The 25,247-nt window shown below is 40.1% G+C and overlaps 1 protein-coding gene across 7 annotated transcripts in view; it reads left to right on the top strand.

Annotated features, from left to right (window-relative positions):
- Positions 1–25,247, top strand: part of LOC146319783 (calcineurin-binding protein cabin-1-like) — a 62,098-nt gene that overhangs the window by 35,731 nt on the left and 1,120 nt on the right. For 6 of the 7 annotated variants that reach the window (XM_084727831.1, XM_084727830.1, XM_084727827.1 and 3 more), the window contains 5 exons: positions 8,035–8,198; positions 8,292–8,388; positions 8,501–9,184; positions 13,874–13,948; positions 22,228–22,489. In XM_084727831.1, coding sequence (XP_084583957.1) covers positions 8,035–8,198; positions 8,292–8,388; positions 8,501–9,184; positions 13,874–13,948; positions 22,228–22,489 — 1,282 coding nt within the window. Of the gene's footprint in view, positions 1–8,034; positions 8,199–8,291; positions 8,389–8,500; positions 9,185–13,873; positions 13,949–22,227; positions 22,490–24,468; positions 24,513–25,247 lie in introns of all 7 variants that reach the window. The other variant, XM_084727829.1, reaches the window with a different exon arrangement.

Below are 25,247 nucleotides of genomic sequence, written 5' to 3'. Positions count from 1 at the left end.
CATTTCAAAAAACGTAAATCCATCCTGGTCTTGTAACTTCTCAGAGAACACGTTTTGATTTCATGCTCTTTTCATAACGAGCGTTCATGTTTGATTTGACTGCTCGAACGTAACTTTGCTTATAGGTGAGCCTCAGTGTCTCGTTGTATTAGGTTAGGACTGGGAGCAGTTACACTCACATTACTTGCCACGGTTTGATCTATGACTCAAACATTTGTGTGTTCAGCTGTGCTGTAGGTGGAGCTCCACTCAGGAGAACCTTGTTTTTTTTTTTCTCTCTCTTAGGGGAGGAGTGTTGGCCCAATGAATACATTTTGTAGAAGTTGATATTTTGATTTGCATGTTGGAGGATTAAGTCTTGCTGCCAGCATGTTTTCAGTCTTCTGCTCTGTCTTCAATTGACATTTTTCAGCAGGTTTTTCTTCCTCACTCACACAACAGGAAGCAGGAAAAACAAGGTGTGTTTGTTTAGTATGTTTATGGTGGCCAGCTGGAGAGGCACGACCAGAGCTGAAAGAGAGGAAAGGAGGAAGGTGAGGGCTGCATACTGAGGAAATGCTGTGTGTGATTATCTGTTCAGTCTACTGTTTTACAACCTGAGGTTTCTGTGGTTAATCGGGGGCTTTACTTCCACAAACTTGTCCTTTTTCACTCAGTTTTTTGCTCCTGTTTCACTATCGGTGTGTCACCCTCCTGCTGCCTCCCACTACATTGATGTGGTAGCAGTGAGTTCATTTTTCAGTCAGTTTGGTGTGTTCTCTCTCTTGTTCTTTTCCTGTTGCTCCGTCTTCAGGGTGATCACGCTCTACCCCTCCCCCTGGCTCTTATTCGCTCTACTCATCTCCTCTCTCTGTTGCACTCGTTCTGTTTCCTCATTACTCTCCCTCTCTCACTCCTCTGTTTGTGTGTGCATTGTGTGGGTGTGCGCTAATGGGCGGGAGTTTCTCCGCTCACCTCCAATTGGCTGGCAGAGGCCACGAGGATTGGCTGTACGCTGTGTATAGTGCGAGAGAAAGGAAGGGGAGGGGGGGAGAGGACTCCAGCAGGCTAGGGTCAGGGGAGAGCGGAGATAGAGTGCGTGGGTGTTTTTGTTTTGAGATGGCAGGGTTTGAAACCAGGAGAGGAACGACACAGCTTCTCTGTCAGTGGCACACTGAGCTCACAGGCCCTGACTCCAGCCCCGTTTCTGCTCCTGCCATCCTCCTCTTCTCCCGCTCTTGTTCTGCTGTGTGCAGCCGTGCTTCACTCCTCTCCTTTCCTGCAGCTCTCGCTGCCCTAGCACCCAAATGCAGCCCACCCCTTGCTCTCTGAGCGTGAGCCTCTTTCAGGGTGGAGGCGCTGCCAGGGCTGCTGGTGCTGCTGCCGCCAGCAGGAAACTGTCCAAAAGAATACTAACACAGGCGCCGTGGAGTAGCTTTCTTTGGTGATGGTGAGTTGCTTTCTCTCTTTTCCTCTGACTTTTATTAAATCGAGCTTGAGTTTGTGTTAATTCTTGTGTGACCAGTGTTCCTGTGTCATTTTGTCAGAGTTTGTATTGTACTTGTCTGGTGTTGTGTCTTTAAATCAGTGGCACTCTTATAGAATAGCACAGAACTCCAAAAGAACATACATGTACTCCTCCTGAGAGTTTTAATTGTTCTTATTTCTGCATGTCAGATGCATCAACGTAGAGAGGACTGTTGTAAATTACACCACCCACCTGCTAAATGCTGCTAGCATTAGCAGGTAACCAGCCTTCTTGGATTTTTAACAAAATCTTAAAAATCTAAAGTTGTCGGTGACAAAATGGTAAAATAGTGAAGCTGCTGTTACCAGTAAGCTGCACTTGTGACTGCTGATTTAGAACATTAAGACTCAGTTTGTGCAACTTCCCTGCAGTTAATAACTTTCACTATGGATGATACTTTAGGCCTGTGCCCTTCATGCCACTGATGGCATGTTAAGACATGAAAAGATGAAATACATAAGACAACAGGTTGAGGGTTTTCCTCCAGATGTTGTGCAGCAGACAGCCAACATTGTGTTTTGGCTTTCACACTAGGAAGTAAGGGGATTGTCACCTCCTGGTTTCTGTTCGTCACCCTCTTTTTTGCTCTTTTGTTTTGTCATCCTCCAATATAGGACCATTGTCAGCATTATCATAGTTTTGTTAAAATGTGCTGAAAAATTATTAAGAAGAACTGATAAATGCACCTAATCATTTCACCAAGTTTTATTTTGAAAACCTCTCAACAATTTTGAATAATATCATGTCCTTTGTGATGTGTGGTTATTGACTCAGAACAAACCCAGGTTGTTGCTACACCTGTGGCTGGGAGAGGGGGATGTTGCCAACTTTGATTGATGCCAAACTGTGTCGAGATTTTCAAAATGCTGTAATCAAACATGGTTTTAATGGTAATTAAAATTTGAAATTATAATACTAATTGTTAGGAATTTTATTTTGGTTTATTGTGAAATCGTTTCATCCCTGATATCATATTAAGAGAGTAGATATCATTTTAGATTTTGGATATTGTTATTTTTGGCATAAGTCAGGTTTTCAGAGTCTAAGACTACTGGACTCCCCTCCCAAAGCTTGGAAAAAGACGCCCAAATTGCTTAATTTTGCTCAGTTCCAGGATGTCTGTAATAATGATAATAACTTTATTTTTTATAGCACCTTTAAAAAACTATTTTACAAAGTGCTTTGATGGACAAAGCAGGACCCAGGAGGCAATATAATAGAAAGCCAAAACTGTGAGGCCAAATAACAGCAAGACAAAGTTAAAAGTTAAAATGAAAAAAACATAGTAGAAATGATACAGAATGATTAAAGAGAAAAGAACAATAAAAACAGAAAAAGAAATCACGTAATATAAATATAAATAAATAGAATTAAAAAGATTAAAAAGACAACATCATGTGAAAGCAAATCTAAAAATGGGTTTCATAAAGTTATTTAAAAGATTTGGCTGATTCTGTGAGCCTTATCTCCACAGACATGTTATTTGATCCCAGACACTCAACAATTAAGCCAAGATCGCATAATATTGCTGTTCGACATAACTTAAAACTACACCAGATTCATAAAAAAAAAAAAAAAAAAAAACATCTGTCCAAAGGCATTTATTAGTTTGTTTTGGGAAAGTTGGAAAAATTATATTCCCCAATACAACAGTGTATCTCTCTCTTTAAGAAAATAAAACACATTTAGACTATTGTATTTAATTTAATTTTGATACCTAAAGTAGTATCTTTTCCGAACTGTTTAGAGCCCCCCTGGGGAGGCCCACCTCCCACACTGAAAAACTGTTGTCATATACGAATAAGTGACCGATCAAGATGTGGCACGTCTGCTGTCTATTTTTTTCTCCTGATTCTCTACAACCAAACAAAGAAACTTGTGTTTCTCAAATGATCTAAAGAAGAAGACTCCACTTGTACCAAATGATTCTTTTGTCATGCAGTTATCCTTTGGTCATCCCTTGTTTGCTATGCATCTTAATCTCTGTCTCTGATTTTTTTTTTTTTTTTTCTGTGTGATGTATTGGTCACATCTGTGCCAAAGCTGTCGCTGCAGATATCAAGCAGTGGTCATATTTTTCTCTCACAAAAAAAGGGAAAAAAAGATGCTTAAAATCATTGCAGTTAAAGTCTTACAAATCTGCTTTAGTTGTTGTGCTACAGCATAATCTGTGCAAAGCCATGGCTCTGCTTTCCCTAAACAGATTTGCTGTGGTTGGATGGTTGTCTGATGAAGAACAACTCTCCTCCATTAGAGATGTTTTTCTAAGTGAGCGGAGCCCACCCCCTCATCATACTTGTCCCGCTCCTGTTGGAGGCTTTTGATAATCTGTGCATTGAAAGGTTGAAGCTTTCCAAAGCCCTGCCTGACTGCATCACACACTATAATAATAACAATAATATTTCTCTCACTTTCACACATACGTATGTTGTTCACCAGATCTGAATTGGGACCATTTCACTAGTTTGAATTCGATCCTGTGACATCATTCAGGGTTTGTACAAAGAATTAAAAGTTTGGAAAATGCTTAATTTCATCTAATTTCAGTTTTCAGGATAGGAATATTCTGAATTTCATAATACTCCTTGAAAAATGCTTGATTTTCAACACAATTTGGTGTTTCATCTAAACAATCATGCCTCTAAACCAAAAATCTTTACATATTTGAAATGAAACAATGCAATGATCATAGTTGTTTGTTTCCTGGTGTCAAAATTAACAAATATTAAAGGAGAAATCTGATATATTTTCTCTAACATATCTACTCAGACATTAACACTACAGCCATAGTGTCACCTTTTGAAATGTCTATTCTGGCACAGAATAACTTTTTTTTTGGTTTGGTTTTTGAATCTCCAATGTTCACCAAATGTTAAAGGAGAAATCTGATATATTTTCTCTAACATATCTACTCAGACATTAACACTACAGCCATAGTGTCACCTTTTGAAATGTCTATTCTGGCACAGAATAACTTTTTTTTTGGTTTGGTTTTTGAATCTCCAATGTTCACCAAATGAGTTAGTTTCTGTTTAAAAGTAGTAAGAAATTATTACTAATCTTTTAGTAGGAGCAGATGTTTAGAATGGTGCAACTGAGCAATGTGTTAATGGAGTCTGGCAGGCAGCCACTGAACTCAAAGTCCACAGTTTGTATTTTCAGATCAATGGGCTTTTGTTTTCAGGGTAACAGGCTGAACTTTGCATTTCATAAACAGGTGATCAACTTACAGTGGAGGACTAGTTGACGCTTGTTATTGTCAGTTTATGATGTGCATGTCCTGCACTCCTGCAGAGCTCCTGCAGCCTGTAGAGCTTCCCTGAGTCTGAGGAGGAGGTTGCAGCAGGAAACAAGTAGCTTCAACCACAGGTTGTATATTAAATAGGATTTCAACCTATGAAATATACTTTCTATCTTGCTCACCAAATGTCTATTCTGGCACAGAATAACTTTTTTTTTGGTTTGGTTTTTGAATCTCCAATGTTCACCAAATGAGTTAGTTTCTGTTTAAAAGTAGTAAGAAATTATTACTAATCTTTTAGTAGGAGCAGATGTTTAGAATGGTGCAACTGAGCAATGTGTTAATGGAGTCTGGCAGGCAGCCACTGAACTCAAAGTCCACAGTTTGTATTTTCAGATCAATGGGCTTTTGTTTTCAGGGTAACAGGCTGAACTTTGCATTTCATAAACAGGTGATCAACTTACAGTGGAGGACTAGTTGACGCTTGTTATTGTCAGTTTATGATGTGCATGTCCTGCACTCCTGCAGAGCTCCTGCAGCCTGTAGAGCTTCCCTGAGTCTGAGGAGGAGGTTGCAGCAGGAAACAAGTAGCTTCAACCACAGGTTGTATATTAAATAGGATTTCAACCTATGAAATATACTTTCTATCTTGCTTTTTGGACTGTACTACTCATTTGTACATGTGTAAATGCTACAAATTGTTCCTTTTAAATATCATCAAATCAAAATATACAATCAAAGTTAATAAGACCAACTGATCAAATAAAGTGATAATATGTGTTGTTTGCTGTGAATATAAAGGAATTCTGTAAATGTTTTCACAATTTGTTCTAACAGTTAGGGATGTCACAATACTAGAAATTTAGCAGTTGATACCAACACCAGTTTATGGCCCGTAGGCAAGGCAATCTATACTGCCCCCATCAGGTCCAGAAGAATTGCATCCCTGGTACCTACAGTCCTGTTGCAAAAACGAGCAGTTACATTGTTAAAATGTTGGCATCAATTTGGGATCAAAGTATTGGTTCTTGTGACATGCCCTAATAAAAATTTAGATGTGATGATTAAGGCTTTGAAAGTCAAGTAATTTTTGGTTTAGGTACGGTGAAAGTCCTTGTATTTTACTCTTTAAAAAGCTGTAAGAACCCTGAAATAATGAGCAGTCTGAGCAGAAGAGGTTTCCTGAACAGATGTCTATAAACAAAAACTCAGCAGCCCCCATGAGCTAAAAATGAAAGCACATCCTTGATTAAGGATTTTTTTTTTTTTTTTGAAGAAATGTTTGGATTAAACATAGAAGCATTGGTTTCCTGGGATGAGATTGTGTATTACATTTTAGATACTTTCTCAGTGAGCAGGCAGTCCTCAGGAATGTGATTTGTGTTGATAGGTTTATTTTACTTCTCTTTCCTGTTCGTTCCTCTCCAGTGGCTTTGAAAATGTCATCTGACAGTCTGGAGCTGTGTGAGAGGAGGAGCGCCATGCTCCCCGGTGCCTTCAGCAGCTGATAGAGCCATTTCATTTGTTTTGTTCCATCCTGATATGGTCATCTTTGTTTAGTCTCACACACGTTCTCTGAGGCCAGAAGCTGTACTCTGTGCCATGTGCTTCATGACTGTACGCAGCCTAGGCCACCATCTGCACTCGCATCCGTAGCTTCAGAACCTCGCCTCGCTTCACCTGCTGAGAGGACATGTGCTCACTGAAAAGGTGGACTCAACCATCAGAAAAAAAGCCTATCACGCTTTCTGCAAAGGAGGACTGTGTTTGTTGGCAGCCGGTCTGCTGCTCTGTTGCGTTGCTTGGACCGAGCTGAGCACTAATGAGGCTGCCTATCATGTGTGCCCAGAGAGAAAGCCACCCCCCATCCCTCCCTTCCCACCTCCTACATGGCCAGCCAGTCCACAAGATCTCTCCTGCCGCCTTTCCATCCCCTCATTAGGGCTTTCTTCTTTGAATGCCATGTTTTTAACTCCCATTAATTCCTCAAGCTTTCAACTTTCTTTCCTTTTAGTTTTTCCATCTCTCCCTGTTGTTTCCATGTGCTTAAAAAAACCTGGAGTAGCAGTAGAGAGCCGCAGTCATAAAAACAGTTTCACCAATTTCACAAATAAGCTCACTAGCTTGTTGTCCAGTCAAATGTGAAACCAGTTACATGAAGGCAGCTCCTCCTGAGCCCCTTTTCCACAGACATGTGCCGGCTTGACTTGGTGTGACTCAGCGCGTCAGTCCAGCACAGCAGGATTTGCATCTTCATTACAACAGGGCTACTTACTTGAAGGTGTGTCTTTTGACAGGGGGTGTTACAATGCCAATATTAATTCAAAATAGAGTAAAAGGAGTCAAAGGATCATCCTGGCTTACCTGCACACATATGACATGTGTCCAAAGGAGAAGAAAAATCTTATTGTTAGCCTGCAGCTACACTTTCACTGCCTGAGATGTGTCCAGTTCTATGATTGACCCTTGCTGTCCACCGTCACTACAGTCATCAAACAGCTGGTTTAGGGTTTCCGCTGGTAACATTTATATTTGTTAAGAAGCATTTCACAGAGCACAGCCTTTCAGTAACTATTATTGTCTACTCATCTAGCCGTGTTACAGCAGACTACAGTAACTTAACTACCACTTATCGCCTGAAGCACTTTTCTGTGGCTGCAGTAACATGCTGACACAGGGAATTTTAAAATGTAAATGACAGTTTTAAGGGCTTAAAAACCAACAATCTGTTGGTCTTTCCAAATTAAATTTTCATTAGGGCTGCATGTGTTGGCACACTTTAGGTATAATCTCTGAACCATGTTTTTAAAATAAAATAAAGAAAAAAAACACATGCGAAGATGTGTCCACACTTCAATCAATCTGGTAAACTATGTTTCTTTCTAGGGAAGCGTTTCTTTAGTTCAGCGTCTTCCTGTGTGAAGTGAAGTTATTGGTGGTTTGGAAAGCTATGCAGCATTTTTTTTTTTATAGCTTTGGTACTTTTGATACTATATTTAACAGATAATGCATCATTTTGAAAAAGTAGTAGAGTATTGACGTCAGTGCTTTTGAAAACCTTAAGGGCGGTTGTCACTGGTTACCTGTGGTCAGTTGTGTTAATGGAAAAACAAATTAACGCAGCATGGTCTGATTCGGCATGGCCAAAAGTGCCAATGGAAAAGCCTTACGAGACAACATCTGGCCTCCGTGTCCAATTAAGTTATGCCAGAAAGTGTCTGTGCCATGTTCCATCAGCAGTTTGTTGAAAACATATTTCTGTTTTTTTTTATTCTTTCTCCTCCAGGGCATCTGGCGTATTCCAGTAGATGAGATTGATCGCCCAGGAAGTTTTGCATCTCATATGAACCGATCCATTGTCCTGTTGCTGGAGGTGCTGTCACAGCTTAAGGATCACGACACTCTGCTGAAAGTCTCTTTCATGCTGCAGAGAACCCCTGACCAGGGAAAGTAAGGACCATCTTTGTATGAATCTGCTGCTTCTGTTATGTGTTTGTTCCATGACTCCCTAACCCTCGTCTCGTTTCTCTCTCTTCCATGAAGGAAGTATTTACGGGATGTTGATCGCCAGGTTTTGGCCAAGAGAGCATTTTTCCTAACTGTAAAAGTCCTGGAGGACAATCTGAACACTCTCACAGGGGTGAGGAAACACAAATCACTGCACGCATGCGCTAAGAGCTGAGAGCCGCTCAGTGTTTGAGACGTCTGGCATGCACCCACTTCGTGTTTTGACAGGTTCTGTTCTCTCTCAGGTCTCTGAGCCGCTTCACAAAGCGCCGGCGCCCTCCATGGGGGAGATGACCACGACGGACGCATCCAACAGGCCCAGTTCAGAGGACAGCAAACATGCGCTGCCTAAGAAGCCTGGGCTCACAGAGGGGGCCGGGGCCACGGATCCAGGGCCTAGAGAAGCCTCCCAGGCGCAGCTCACCCCACCGCTGCCACCCATAGACAAAGGTATTAAGGTTCAGGAGATCTTCCCTGGGAAGGTGGAGACTTCTGGAAGTGAGTGGCGCAAAACGGGGCCAGAGGAGCCCATGGAGCTGGACACTGGCAACTGGAGGAGGCCCTCTACGACCACAGATTCTCAGGGCAACCAAACAGAGGCTGAGACCTCCCTGAGTGGTGTGGAGGCGCAGCAGAAAGTGACTGACAGCAGCCGAACACCAGAGCTGTCTCTAGAGGAGCTGAGTATCAGTTCCAGGCAGCAGCAGCTCCAAGCCTCAGTGCCCAAGGTCGCTGTGGCAGCAGGTGGACCTGATCAGGGGTTGCTACGGAGGCCGAACAGGAAGAGGAAGCTTCTCGAAGATGTGGAGTCGGGAAAAACGTTACTGCTCGATGCCTACAGGGTTTGGCAACAAGGCCAGAAAGTCATGACCTACGACCTTGGACGCATTGAGAAGATCATGTCAGAGACTTATATGCTCATAAAACAGGTAAAGTTAACACCAGTTTCCTCTGCTGACAACGTTATTGTTGTGAGTACACACGCTGATATTTTGTTTTGCTGTTATTTTGCAAAGTCATTTCACATTTTACATACAACCTCTTAAAATAACCCTGGGAACCCCCTCTTCTAACTGAATTAGTATCAGGACGCCCACTGGAGAAAAGGGACTTCCCCACTTTTAGGTTTCAATTGCTGCAACAAATCATCTCAACAAGTGCGGTTGAGCTTTTACTTTTAGTTCGCCCGAATTCTGACTGCTGTTAGTCATGGAACAGGTTGCTGGTTCTAAAAGTCCTGCAAGGCATTTTTAAGATGAAGTGGGATTTTATTTGAATGCATGATGCCACAAATTGGTGGGGAGCTGCAGTGAATCAGTCATTGTTGATTTTGCTTTTTTAATTATTATTATTTATTATTTTTATTTATTTATTTATTTTTTATTTTTTTATTTTTTTCAATTAAACTTGTAGGGCTGTACCGAATAGTTTGAAATATTCAAATGCTGCAACACTTTTTTTTGTTGCACGTCTCTTCATTCTGTTTAAAGCTGGTGTATCTGCCCAGTTGGAGATGGTGATTAGTCTGCACTAATACTGTTGTCTGTTTGGGAAAGAGTGTATAAATACCGTTACATTACTGAAATATTACTCAACTACAAGTATAAATAAAATGCTCAGAAAAACTGTTCAGGTAAAAAAAATATAAGTGGTTTTCATAGTGCTTGGATAATCTACAAATTTTAGAAGTTTTGGATATTATTTCTAACTGTTGGCCTACTGAATAGTGAATTTTTAAAAGGAAGTAGACTATATATTGTTATGCCTACTTAAGTATGAGTAAAATGACACTTAGAAAAAATAGTCAAAGTAAAAGTGTGCAAAAACTGACTTAAAGTAATTTGAGTATTTCAATTCATTACTTCAAGCCATGATCATGAGTATTATACTGTTTGTAGAGCTGGATTCCAGTGGTGGCAGCATAGGATTGTTTCAGACTCATGTGGTCCAAATATTTCCAATAATTGTAGAGTGTTGAGACCAAAAGTCAACATTTATTTAAGAAAAGATTGATAAAAGCATGTTATGAATTTTGGAAATGATTACATCTAACAAAATATTCTGCTTCAGTCCATAACAACTTTTTTACTGCGGTCTGAAAACAGTGTAACAGGACCAAAAATTACTCTTAAATTGCCAAAACTAACAAATTATATTCATTTATGTTCTGGGAAACAAAGATACGGTGACTGGGATGGTTCTGGGACAGTATAGAAACCCATCATTACAAATGAAATCAAGTTTATATGTCAGAATATTTCATTTTTAGTTGTTAAAAGTCAAAAACCCAACACACTTGCTTACTTTCTGTCGTTGTATGTACTTTAACATCGTATCTTAAGTGATATACATCGCCGTATATCAGTCAGAAACAGGTTTGCATTTGCACGGCAGCCTGCAGGGATACAAACTGTTAGAAATACACAAGAGACAGTAACTCAAACAATTACTAAAATAATAATGAAACTCACTGTGGCCAAACCCCCAGGGTGAGTTCAGGTTTTTTTATTCAGAAGTAAGAGCAGAGAATGACTAGCAGAACTTACATGCCAGAATGAGTCAGCGAACCAAAAGTTATTAAACTGTAAAATGAAAAATAATTTCAAATGGGGACAATGGTTGTTAAGTCTGGGAGAGCTGCGGGATATTGAGGAAAAAAGTTCATGTTAGTCCTGGTTATATTCATAAAAGAAAGTTCATTTAATTTAAAAACACTAACTCATCAAATCTCATGAAACACTTTTTTTCAAATTGGGGATTTTTTTTTAATTTGAAAACCTCAATGGACATTTTGAAATGGAAAAAAAAGACATTCAGTATATTCCTGTACTACTGTATATAATAAACTCATCAGTTTGATGCATCTCATCTTTACATTCCCAAAATCTATAAATTGTAGTATTTGACTATTGGTTGCATTTTGTGTTTAATCATTTTCTGCTGTCTACGTCAGCCAGACAAAGACTATTGAGTGGTTGTGGACTTTAGAACTGGTTCCAGAGAGTAAAAATGTGTAGTGGCAAAAGATTACTGCAAAAATGTAGGACTTTTGCAATATTTAACATTAAAGGTAGCATATGCAGGATTTGTCGGTTGCTGTTTGATGGCAGTGTTTCTGCCGGTACAGACATTGCCACATACTTCTATTTATTTGTTTATTGTGTGTGTTTATTTGATAGAGATACAGTATACATAGACAAACTGAAAACAGCTATCCAGTGCAAGTGTCATAGTGTTCGTAGCGGATGCTAATTTGCATACACGTCCCTAGAATAGCTTTTATGAAAATGAGAGATTGGAACAATGATGTAAAAAGATGGACTGAATACAACAGGATATCATAAAGCAAAATAAAAACTGAGGACAGCAAGATACAATAAAGCAGAGGTTGGGAACCAATGCAATAAAAGATGTTACATGTGAGTACAGGTTTGTTAACCAGGATTCAGTCACTCTCTTAAACGTGATGAAGTTGACGGCAATTTCCATGTGATCAGAGTTTAAAAGTCTTAAGTGACTGATTTTTTTTGTGTGAGTCTATGAATTGTTTCTTAGGAAATTCCTGCATAGTGTGCCTTTAAAAATGTATAGCAATTTATGAGTAATTTATTTAAATTCATAGTAAAACCAGTGGAATTGCTGCCCTCTGTATTACTATGCTCTGTTATGTTAAATTTGTAAATCATTACATCAACCTCCTCCTCCACAGAAACAGTCAAAGAAGCAAGTATTTTCTTTGCCTCTTCTTAGAGCAAACATTCCCAAGTTGTTGAAAGTTAGTCCAACTTCAGAGCTCTGTGTGGCATTGATGAAATAGCTGCAGAACAGCCCACAACAACTTATACAGCCATATTGAGCTGAAGATCAATGCTGGCCTTTAAGAAGTTGCCGTGTCATTGGCGGTGTACTGCAGGAGAGCTGTAGCTGGAGTGGGAGGGCAGTAGGCGAGGGACAGCTGAAGAGGAGAAGAAATCAGAGGAGATAGGCCAGTTCAGCAGCTTTTGTTTTTGTTTTGCTTGTGATGCAGCTAAGAGTTTTTTCCTGTGCTCTTTAAGAGACAGCTAAGACAATATTTTCTCAGACGCACCCAGACGAGAGAGTAGCTGGAACCAGCCACGACATGTTTCTCTTCACCAAATGAGTTATGCAATTAATGTGCCTGGACATTTGCCAGAAGCATCTTCTGATTGTGCACCTACTTGCACAAACTGCAGACGCTTTGTGGTTTTATGGGGTGCTGCAACACACAGCTGCATATAGTTTCAGTTTACATCCGAACCTTTTGCATTCTTGTTTATCATTTTGTTATTACTTCCACATACTTCAGTCAGATATTTTCTTTATTTCATTTCAGTTCTTGCTTTAAGGTGTAGTTTGGATTTTTTTTTAAAGTGTGATTATATGAAGTACTTATCCACAGTCAGTATATGACCTACAGTAGATTGTGGTCAGCACACCTCCAGTTTGGAGAAACAGCAGGAAGTGTACAAGTGTACACCATATTTAGAATATTTTCATCACTTTACTTTGCCATTAGACATCCTTTTCTGATGAGAAACAGCTGTTAGAATAGCTAAACATCGCTCTGTGCATAGGACTTTTTTTTCTCCTTTTGTCAACCTTACTGCTGAGGTTGTTGTGCTGAAGTATTAATACTTATATACATTTTTGATGTTTAAAATGATACAATATATCTGTTAATTATAGTACTGAAAGTGGTGATGCCTTTAAAGAAAGAGAAGACTGCCTATGACTTTTTTCTTATTGAGGTATTGAGGATTGTTTTCTTCCATGTACAACCTCACTTAAAAAAATCCAAACAATCCCTTTTTTAAGTGGTAAATTTCCAAGAGCCACTGAATCATGCATTCTAGGCATCCAGAGCATCTCCTGCCATCAGGATAAAATATGTCCTGTCAAATTAAGAGGATGGTTTTTGTTGATGTGATGTTGTAATTTGCACAGTCTAATAATAATCATTATGTGATATTGATAAGTCATCATCACTGTGGTTTGACAGGGAAGGTTTGCAGTGAGCCAGACATGAATTAGAGGCAGGCTGTTGTCCTTTGTGATGCACTGGAGCTAAAGTCTGTCCATTTAGTAATTGGCATCGTTGGAGAAGTAGAATGAAGCTGCTGTAGAAAAATCCCCCCTTCTGGGCGTCCCTCAACCTGCTGCATACAACAGGCTGCTGCAGGGAACAGAACAGCTGTGTGAACAAGATTACTGCTAAGTGTACGATGCTGGGCTGCAGCTAAGCTTGCCAACTCCCACACATCCACCAACTGTACTGGGCTTTAATATGAGCATTTCTTTACTGGTGCTCTGATCAGTGGCAGAAGCTTCGAAGAAATCCTGCTGGCTCTCGCACAGAATCACAAGACCGTGTTGTTGGTTTGGCATTAGAGTGGAGACGCAGTGAGTAATTGACTTGTACGCAGGACAAGTCAGCTCAGAAATACACGATGGATTTGCAATAGTACTCTCATTTCACCAGTGCTGCACGAGGTGGAGATGTGTGATAAGACTTGACACTGTGGAATATAACCATATGAAGTATATGAAGATGTGTTGCTCTGCCCTGACATCCTTGTTCTGCCTGTCTCCCGTCTCAGGTCGATGAGGATGTAGCTCTGGACCAAGCTGTGAAGTTCTGCCAGATACAGTTGGCCACTTCTGCCCAAAGACAGGTAAAGCTCAGCAGTCTCATCATGTGTCATCTTTCTGCTGCCTCTGCAGTTTCTCTCCCTTGTGCATCACAACTCATACTGTACTTTTTTACAGACAGCTAAATGTAGACTCCAAGTTGATGCCAAAAAAACGTTTACCCAAGCAGATAATTTCTGATAAGCTGTGCTGAACTGACATACTCAGCGTTAATTAAAGTGACTGTAGACTCTTTATTTGTCATTTCAGTACATGGTGAAACAAAACAACATTCTTCCAAAGCTATGGTGCTACATAAAACTACATAAGAGCTGCACAGAACTAAGATTACACAAACCTAACAAAACTATGTAAGATATACAGTACATGGACTGTATAAAGAGCATTTAGTGTGAGCCTGAAGGTGTACAGACAGAACAAGATTATGCAAAATTTACCAGATAGTGCAAAAAACTTGCCAAGAACTTGAAAATAGTTAAGATAATGTAAGCATAAACATTCACTTCTGTATAAATGTTGTGAAAACTGCAAACTTGCAAGAGGCAGAATAATGTAATGTAATAATGTAAGTTATAAACTGCTGTAGATGGAAACACACTGCTGTAAATGTAGATATAACTGTTGTAAATGTCGCCCTAACGGCTATAAAACCTGGTCTCGAGCAAACTTATCCTTTACTAGCTAAGCTGAAATGTTCTATTTGAGTTGTCCTGATGTTGACCATTCCTCATCTTCTTATACAAGTAGGTTAAAGAGCCGTCCACACCAAGAACTTTTAGCTATAACTCTAAAAAATATAGTTATAAAATCATTCTGACTGAAGTGGATGTAGGAGTCCAGACCACAGCTTTGTAGTTGTGGTGTGGGCGACCCTTAAAGCAACATTATGTAAGATTTGGTATGTTTTGCAATTTGTCTGCCCAAATTTCAAAGTGCAATTCACTCTCACACCACTGTCATGAATATGGACAGCTGTACACGCGCATTTGATTACATTACCTATAATAAAAAAATAGGAAGTCAGCAACTTTGCTAACACAGCTAAACATCGAGCAAGTATGACAACATAAGACATAACAAGCCAGCTAACATTACAGACTCATCCAACAGCAGAAAGGCCAGCTTGCTGTCTCTCAGCATTTTGATTTTACAAACCTCTCGCCAGCAACAAAAGACACATTTCCACTCCATGATATTGCTCAACTCAATGTTTTTGGCTTTCCATTTTGGATAGTGTCTGCTTCTTTATTTGGTTTCACCTCCATCAAGGTTCAAAGCAAACTGAGCAGATAGATAAATCGCTATGAAGTCCACTGAGTGGTCGGTACCATCAAATGTGACCATAGTTTTTTTTATTCACTCAAAACTGTTGTGGTCCATGGACAAAGTGCAAATGCATCAAGAACACCGTCCCGTCATGTCCTCTGTTATAAGAGCAGCGTAGCAAGTGAAGGTAAAGAGCTCAGCAGAGCAAATGACAAGATGAACAGTGAAGTTGTGAATTTAGCAGTAAGTGTATGGTGTAGGTCACAGTTTGTCAGTGATTTAAGGCTGCAGCTGGATGCTCCCATAGCTCAGTTGGCAGAGCGTTCGTCACATGTACTGAGGCTGTTGGTCCTCTGCAGCGGTCGCTGGTTCGAATCCCGCCTGTGACCCATTTGCTGCGTGTCATTCCCCCTCTCTCTTCGCCCTTTCCTGTCATATCTTCAGCTGTCCCTCTCCAATTAAAGGCAAAAGCCCAAAAAGAACACAAATGAAGGCTGCAGCCTCTTAAGACCAAAAAACCTGCGTATGTTCCCCTACTGCTGGAACAGTGTTACCATGAGCTCCACCTAGGTTGAGGAATTACTATCGGTCGTGCACAAATGAAGTAGAATTACCAAAAGCAAGTACAGTCTAGCCATATTGTGTTAAAAGCCAGTCCAAGATCTACTCTTGACCTTGAGCGTTTTGCTCGTTCACTCTCTTTTCTCTTCTTCTCTTCCTCTGTCAGCGTCCTGTTCCGTGTCTTTGTGTCTGTAGAGGCTGCTGAGCCTAATTTAGTTGCCTTCTCACCTGGCTCCAGTGACCGTTCCTCTTCCAGTGCCTCTCGCTAACATTCCCAGCTGGGTCACCACCGCCCTGTACCTGCCCAGCTCATACAGAGTCTGCCAACTTAATGGCTAACTGAGCTAAGTAGCTGATGGCAGCTATAGTTTGCAGTTACTTTAGCAATAACTTAAGCTATGTGTCCATCAGGAAAACCAGAAAACATTTTCTCCATAACATATGATCCAGTTTCCCAAATATTAGTCACGTATGTAGTTGGTGGTGACTTTAGTCCAGTAAAACATTATGTCCCAAACATACGTGGCGCCATTCACCCAATTCTAAGTTAGTGTAGCATCAAAATGATTTTGAAGCTGCTGTTTTAGGTAGAATAGTTAGATAATGTTGCTCTAAGTGTTGATTTTACTTGTCTGCTGTGTAGCTTACAAAAGGATGGATGTTTTATCTTGTTATCTGTGGGGAAATAACATGCAGCAGTAGTAAAATGGTAGTAAAATGTTCTAAACTGATAAATAACTTGGTAATTCCCCGACTTTCTCGAGTCTATCCTGCTCCAGCCTGCCAGTTCTAAAAATAGCCCAAAGCGTGGTGTGAATGCTCCCTGTTGTCCCCTCCGCCTCACACAGACGTTTCCAAACTTGTCATCGGTTTCAGCTGAGCGTTGGTATGCACGTTGCTTATTTGCACAGGCCGTGTGCATATGATTTACAAGGCAAAATGACAGATAGAGATATCTGAATACATTAAATAAGTGTGTGTGTAACTGTAGCAAATCTAATGGTTTCAGCTAAACCAACTATTAACTCTGCTTTGTCTTCGGGACTCATATTCCTCATCGAATCATTAGCTGCTCTGCCTCATCCTGTGTCGGTTACTCCCCCTTCCTAACATCCCTCCTCCTGCCCACACAGTCAACAAGGGTCTCTCTGCCCACATCCTGTTGTCACGGTGATGTTCCCCGAACCTCAGGCTCATGAGAAGTAGCTGTGGGCAAAATAAGTCTCTTTTCCTAGTTCACTGATCCTATCGTCTTATTTTCTGCTTGAGTCTTTGTGTTATCTGTGTTGGTTCTGTCTCCGCTTTTGTTTGTCAAATTTTCACACATAAACACACAACACTGAGATGATGATGCAGATGAGGCACAGTGTGACAAGCAGCATCTCTTAAATGTGTTAAAACCTGGTTGGACCTACAATCGTACATTATATATTTACTGAAACGGCTGTGTGGGCACTTTTGATTTTGTTTAATTTGCTTGTATTTATATCTCCAGTATGTTGCTTCACTTCATGTCTGCACCAGATGTTTTAAAATTGGTATCTTTTTTTATTTCAACTTCAATTCTAAGTCATCTGATGACAAATATATGGTCAAAATTGTGAAATGCAAGTCTCCTTCAAAAACAATCTCAGGCAGACTGTGGGGTTTGTGCAAAACTAAAATGCCTTTATTTGTGACATGGTAATGTGTATTTAAGAAACCAACATGTTGTGACAGACACATGTCTTCATCAGAGTCGTCAGCAGTACTTTACACACCTCTACTGTGTTACACTAATGAGCTGAGTGGGAGGATGGTTCTCTATGAGAACAAGCCTATTGGTCAAAAAGGAGGAAGTGATAGGTTGCATCATTAATAGAAGGAAGGAGGGAAGAGGAGTGGAAGGAAAAGGTGTAATCCTAAATCTTAAAAAGTATGTACACATGATAAATCTGCATTTTTCTGTTCATGATTATAAGCACATATTGACTACAAAATCATTAAACATCAATAGTTCATTTTATTAAAACAAACTTTTCATTATTCCTGAAGTAATATTTCATGTTTGTCTTATCAGGTCCTCGTCAATAACTTGTGGAATTAGAAAAATTATGTTTTATGCATTTATGCTGACGTTTTAATTTTACCATCTCACACTTTTTAAAACAAGAACCCTGTGAAAGTATTTGTGTAAAGTTAGCTAACAGCTGCGTACATGATATAACACGATGCTAAACAAGGCTAAAACTAGCTTACATCTGAGCAAACATTGGTGAGGTGGTGAAGTACGGCAGGTATATCTACATGATAGACGGCAGAAATACACTCATTAATCAGGCAATCGATCAGTGGATCAGTGGAGACGGATCACCCTGCCAGACCAGCCAACCCTGATCTCGGAAGATAGCTGGGATAGGAGCTAAGCTCACCTGGTTTAGACCTGAGACAGCGATATGAGATTGTGAAATGTTGGTTGTTGTTGCGTTTTATTCATCATGTCATGGAGAAGTACTATAATACCCACAATCCTACAGTGTAACAGCACTATCTCTGATTGGCAGAGCTTGCTGTTCCCATTGAAATGTTTGTGAACGGGTAGTTCTGGTAGCAGGCTGGCTAGTAATGTGGCTAACGTGAAGCATACGAATAACATAATCCCTGAGTGAATATATACACACACAACACAAACATATTACAACACTGTTATTGACAAAATAAACATGACAAATTTAAGAAGAAACGGTATCATTCGCAATGGTTTATGGGAAGAGTAGTTCCTTTAAAAAAGTCTTTATATAAGGATTCTCTGAGTGGAGTGAGTGAACAGGAAATTTGCTTTATGAAAGCAGAGCTGCTGAATTGAGCAGTCACAGTTTAAGTTCTAGTCTTGTTTTTTATTTTACTATGTGTATGTGTAGTTTAATTGGTGACTAATGTTTTATGTGGAGTCCAGTCCTGTGACAACTGTCTGGTAAACATGATATAACGTTACGTATATACAGTGTACAGTATGTCGCTCCCCAGCCTCTTGGGATGCACAAACCAGTCCATTCCTGTTTACTGGTCCAAAGACTGGATACATGAGGAGGGTTGCGTCAGGAAAAGCATCCAGAAAATGAAAAGCCTGTGCCAAAACAAATGCGCGGATCATAAAATCAGTTCTGTGCTGGGTTTGGGCGTGGGCCACGGTTTTGCATGTAGTGCTTTGTGTTGATGATAATAAGATAGGGTGCCTCTGCAAAACGAGTGTGTTCTGCAGCCTAATGTAACTGCTCTTTATGTGTAATTATGATGCCACCAGCTCATGTCGTGGTTTGCCTTTGGTTGTGTTTGTATGTGGTGGGAAAAATGAGTAGGCACCTTGGAGCTCTCAGCTCGAGGACATGAAAAATTCTTGCTCGCTTTTTACAGATTCACACATTCCTTCAAGCCCCCACAAGTGCAGAGCAAGATCCGCCCGTGTGTTGCTGAGCTGTAAATCAGCTGTGTGGTGCTGTGTATTGTTTGCTCCCCCATTTTGATGCCATATCACGAGGAAAGAATGTCCATGTTAAATGCTACTGTCAACGAATGTCTCTTTTTGGTTTTTACTCTCCTCTGCTTGATGCTGAAGCTCTTTGAGAGCATTCATACTTTGTATTATATTGTCACACTTCAGGCAGATGTTGAGGCTTTCCTCATCAAAGAATGTGGACGTTTGCTTGTCAAAGGAGCTCCAGCTACAGTCCCATTTGGGCAGGCCATTTAATTAAAATGTTCGCTTGGCCGGGTCTCTCTGGCCCAATTGTGTTGGAAAGACGACCAAACCTGTACGCGACATCTACAGCTGCTCTAATCTGATTTAAAGCCCAATCTCGATAATTGCACAGAACCATATTTCATTTCAAACTGTGGGACCTCAGTTTGGCTGCCAGCAGCCCACTCTCACCACACAGGAAACACTCGAGGAGCCTCCACGCCGGCTGCATGATATGTGCTGCAATTTTCTCAGGTACAGTGCTTTTCTAATGCACACAGTCCAGCTGACTTGTTGGTGTCTTTGTTGGCGATGTTTAATTCATGAGATATGAATCATCAGAGCTGGCTGTGGAGCCGCTGGTGCATGCTTGAAGCTGCTGTGCCGCTCACTCTCTCTCTGTGTCGGCGAGCTGAAGGATCTGTTGCTGTCTAAGCTTCTGGAAGGCTACTTTGTTTGATTTGCCTGTGAATCCCGTAGGGAGCTTCATCACACACGGCTCTGATTCAGAACACAATTTGACTTCAACTCCCAGCAGACAGGTCGAGAAAAATGGTACAAGAGGAGAGCTCTGTCGTTGCCAAATTATCTTGTGCTAACATAATGTATCTGTCAAACGCTGCTCTTTGTGACAGGTGTTTATTGTGGCCTCTGGGCCTTTGAAATGTTGACAAAACTGTTAAACATATTAATCAAATGTTCCTCTGATGTACAAGCTCTCTGTGGAAAATATAATAATATGAAGCCATACTTACTTTTTAACATGCTTGGCAACACTTAAAAACAATTAAAAATATATTAATCATTAATCATTAATTAGCCTAGAAATGGCAGTAATCATGTGGCATTTTACATTATTTTGTCTGGTGGAGGCATTTGATAAATAACTAAACTTTAAAACTTAAAATCAGAAAAAAATGAAAGAAGAAACAACAAAAAATTAAATTGCATATAAAAAGAAAAAACAAAATATGCATTTTGTTTCTTATTTATTATTAATGATTAATTGATTTATGGATTGTTAGCATTTTCAAATATCCGTTAAGGAAAATACGCAAAATTTACAACCCTCGTCATAACCATGTCATGAACATGAAAGAGTCTATATGACTGTTATTAACTCTCATTCTGTCAATTGTGTCATTTTTAATGCAAAGTTGACATTGTTTGGGTGAGATGTCTTTGTTATGACAGCTTGACTTTTTTAAACTTAAAGAAGGTGCTTAGCTTTATGTTTTAACACAACATTAAAACTTGACCTCAAGTAATGTGGTGCGCTTTGGACTTGTCATAAAGATGTCATTAAGTTTTATTACTCTGTCAAATTATTTTGTAACAGTGTCATCAATAAGTTAGACTTGTCATAAAGATGTCATTGAATGTTATAAGGCCAGTTTGACAAGTACAGTACCAAAGTGATGTAGGTCACAGAGTTACCTGACGGACAGATAGCAGTTAGCTACTTTGCTTGTTGCTAAAGTAGGCTAGCCACTGTCTGCTGTTATCTGTTGCTGGCGTTAGCTAGTTAGCTCAGGTAGCTGTGTAGCTAGCCACCGCACTAGCTGCCTCAGTCCCGGGGTACCAGGAGCCAAACCCATCAAGAAAATCACCTCAGTACTGCATTACCTGTTGTCAAACTGGCCAGGAAATCATTCATGACACTGTTATGAATGCATTTGACAGTGTGATAAAACATCTTTACAACAATTCCAAAATGAGGTGTAGGAAATATTCATTACAGTTATAATAGTCTCATGACAGCCAGTGTCAAAACCAACCACGTATGACAGTTTGATGTCACGTTAAAACATTAAAGCTAAACAGTTTGACAGTGTCAGGTTGTCATAACAAACATGATATTTTGTCTTGGTTGATATCAAGTTGTCATAACAAAGACATTTGCTTTAGTTAATGTTGTCATAAGAAAGATGTTATTGTCTTGGTTTATGTCAAGTTGTTACAAAGACATTTTTGACTCAGTTTATGTCATGTCATTATAACAAAGACATCTCAAACAATGTCAACTTTGCATTAAAAATGACAGAACTGACTCTCAATGGCAATGGCAAACATTCATAAAGACTCTTTCATGTTCATGACAGGTGCTATGACATGGTTATGACACTCTAATAAGTCTCATGTACACCCCTTCAAATAAAGTGTAACTATTAATTTTCATACATATTAGCCTAAAGAGCTGCATTTACAGGCGTATTCAGGCAAGTTTTCATCTAACTTTTCATCCATTGCTCATAGAAAACTAGAGAAGGTGAATTCACTTCTTTTACCGGTGCTCCTCCGTGTTGCCATGACAGCGGCTGTGGGAGCAGGGCGGCTGTTGTCACAGGTTGTTTGTGCAGCTCTTGTGTTTATAAGTGGTCCTCAAAAGGACACACGGAAAAGTGGCTCAGAGGGATGTGGTGCGGTGTAGAGCCGTGCTCCTCGCCAGCACCCAACACAGAGTCCAGCACAGGAGTCAGCCCGTGAACCCCGGGGGACGACATCACTGCAGCTCTGTAAAGGATTTCATTACTTCTTATGTGAAAGAGCCGAGACTAATGTTGCTGATGTGTGTTGTTTGAAAAGTGCAGCGGGATCGACTCTTTCTTTTTTTTTTCCCCTCTGGCACTGAGTCTGTGACCAGGAGAGGATGTTCATTTCTGAACAGAGGAGGGTTAACGCTGCTGCAGATGGACGCCCAAGGTCAGTCACAGCTCCTCACAACCACTGCTCTTCTTCTTCTTCTGTCTCCAACAGTCTGCAGGCGATGCTCCGGCCACACCCAAGTACACTAAGGAGCACCGAGACATCTTCTTCCCCGCCTCCCTGCCGACCCCCGTCCTGCTTAGCCACACCGCCTGCCACCCGCTGTCCACGACACAGGACGGCCAAACCAAAGTGGTGTACGAGCCCCTGAGCAAGCTGCCCAGACCTCCAGCCTCGGGCTTCCACGAGCAGCCGCAGCACAGGAGAGCAGCAGGCCACCCAGCTGCAGCCATGGCCTTCTTACCATACACAGGTACAGTGGCCTCCACGCAGCACAGCGCATCAATATACTGCATGGCTGTTAAAGGGATAGTTCAGATTATTGCAAGTGTCGATGTATGAGGTGCTTACTCATAGTCGGTGTATTACCTACAGTAGATGGTCAACACACCTCAAGTTTGGAGAAGCAGCAGAGGTACCAATGTACTGCTGTGGACAGAGTCAGAAACAGAACGTATTTAAGGAACTTAAAAAAGGTCCACCTAAAAACAAAAAAATCAATATCAGTGTATCAGACAAGCTTTTCTGACAGGAAACGGGAAACAGTACCAGTTAAAGCTTTGGACACACGTCTCTTTCAGTGTTTTTTCTTTAGTTTACTAAGAAATGGTTCAGATACCAACAGTATGCAAAGCTGTCATCAAAGCAAAAAGTGGCAACTTTGAAGAATCTAAAATATCAAAGAGTAAAAAACTTTGGCACACTTATAGGTGTGTAGGAGAAGACCATGGATCTACATTAAAAACCAAAGAGACTCTCACACACTGTCCTCTGCATTTACAAACAAAGATTAAATAACCACAGTCTTATTAAATCTTTGACTGCAAATGCAAAAGACAATGTGCAAGTCTTTTTGCTTTTTAGGACTAATACATAAAACATGTTTTGCCTTGTTTTCACATTTTTTGCTTGCTACATAATTCCATATTTCATAGTGTTGATGTCTCCAGTATTAATGTACGATGTAGAAAATTAAAATAAAAATAAAAACGCATTGAATTAGAAGATGTTTCCAAATTTTAAACTGGTGCTGTGTAAACCAAATATCATAGGTGTAAACCATAGGTGAGATCAGTCATTTTACTTTGCAAGACCACAGGAGTCGCTGGTCTACCGCTGCCTTGAGCGGTTAGTATGTTTGTATTGTTATGTAACTCAAGTTAAAAGAATAGTTTAGATTCACCAAAGTCACACAGTAACACAAACAAACTAACCAATCAAGGCAGCGGTAGTTTGACTTATGTAACTGCAGTTTCACCTTAGAAAAAGTTGTGTTTCAGTGGTAAAAATATTCTAAATATAGCATACACTTAAACTGATGTTGATTATTGTGAAATGTTTTTGTTGCTGACCCTGTCCACAGCAGGTCTTTGCTCAGCTTCAATGCATGTGTCCTCTGCTTCTCCAAACTGGCGAGATGCCGACTGGCATCTACTGTAGGTAAAACACTGACTATCAATAATCTGAACTATCCCTTTAAGTGTTTTAAAATGTTTTTGCACAGATATCTTAAACAGTTATTGAGCTCACTGATGCTTTGTTGAAATATTGCTGATGTAGTCGAGGCGATGCTTTGCAGTTGTCAGTTCAGTTTGTAATGATTCTAGAGTGCATGTTATTGCATGTGACCAGCAGGGGGCGCCTGTGGACTTCCTGAGCTCTGTTACATAACAGCAGACTCTCTGGCCTGGTTATATTTTTTGCCTTTTGGGTTTTTGTCAGTCCCCCAACAAGAGTTTTAGAAATCAGTGTCCTCCAGATTGTGACTCTCTTTCTGCCTACATGAGCTTCTGGAGGGGTTTTTGCATAATCATTAACGCTGAGCCTCATCATGAATATTCTGCTGGATAAATTTTCTGTTTATCTCATATTTAACATCGAAAGATGTCATCCCTACACCCGGTGTCTGCAGCCTAAATTCTCCTGATGGTCTAAACTCAACCAGTGAGTTTGAATCTCCAATATGTAGTTTATTTATTAGTCTCATCTTCTTAATATTTAAATCCCTTCTTTTTAGTTAGTAGATTTGATTGTTTAAAAATAATAATCTGATTTTTGTATGAAGCCAGTGGAGCCCTTAGAGGGCAGTAAACAGCATTTGGGGACACTGAGGACAGTCATGTTGTTGTTTTTGTTTATTTTCTGGCAGATAGCGCTCAGTAAGTGGAGCTGCTGCATTTGTATCTCATCCAGACGGTTCCTCTGTTTTTGCCCATTTTCATTTTACTGCAGTCTGTGAAACCTGAGCTCAAGTTCACCTCTTTCATATCTTACAGGTAACAAACTTAACACAGTTGTTGCTTTAGAGATGTATGAATCTAAAACTGTGGAGTTTTGTTTTTAGGGTGCTTCAGTCAAGATTTCTGGGGCACAAAATCACAAATCAGTGGACACTCTATCAGCTGATACGATCACCAGTCACATCTATTTGAAGCCCTCTGTTCTTCATGTAGCAGTATTTATTAATCCATTATTCTTAAAATCATTAATATTGAGTATAAGTATAAAACAATTTGAAAATCATACATCAAGATTTTCAAATCTGCTCTGTAGAAGTGAATGGATTAATGTTATTATTTTACTTTCTAATTATTAAAATTCTGTTGTGAAAGGACAGGACAGTAATGACATTTAAGCCCACAAATTTCAAAAACAAAAATAAGGAAAAAAAAAAAAAAAAAAGAAAGAAACTTGAGAACAGATTCCTGAGTTCACGCGGTGCACCTGAATGCACCATGAGGTACCTGTGTTCCTCTGTGGTAGAGACTCTCTGCATAGTTTTTCATTACATGACAATATTGCAACCATTTACCTGCCAGTGTAGCAGATATCCTTCCAAAATTTACGCACCAAACTATAAATCTACCTGCTTTTGGAACTTGGCGGGGGAGTTCTGCAACATGGCTGTATTCATTCTTTTTTTTTTTTCCATAATTGTGAACCCACAATACTGCCTCACAGCAAACTTGACAGAATTCATCTTATCATTTATTACAGCTGCACTCAGTGGT

This window comes from Lutjanus erythropterus, chromosome 10, assembly GCF_056507025.1.
Source record: "Lutjanus erythropterus isolate fLutEry1 chromosome 10, fLutEry1.hap2, whole genome shotgun sequence".
NCBI lineage: Eukaryota > Metazoa > Chordata > Actinopteri > Lutjaniformes > Lutjanidae > Lutjanus > Lutjanus erythropterus.
This window is presented reverse-complemented; position numbering and strand designations above follow the sequence as displayed.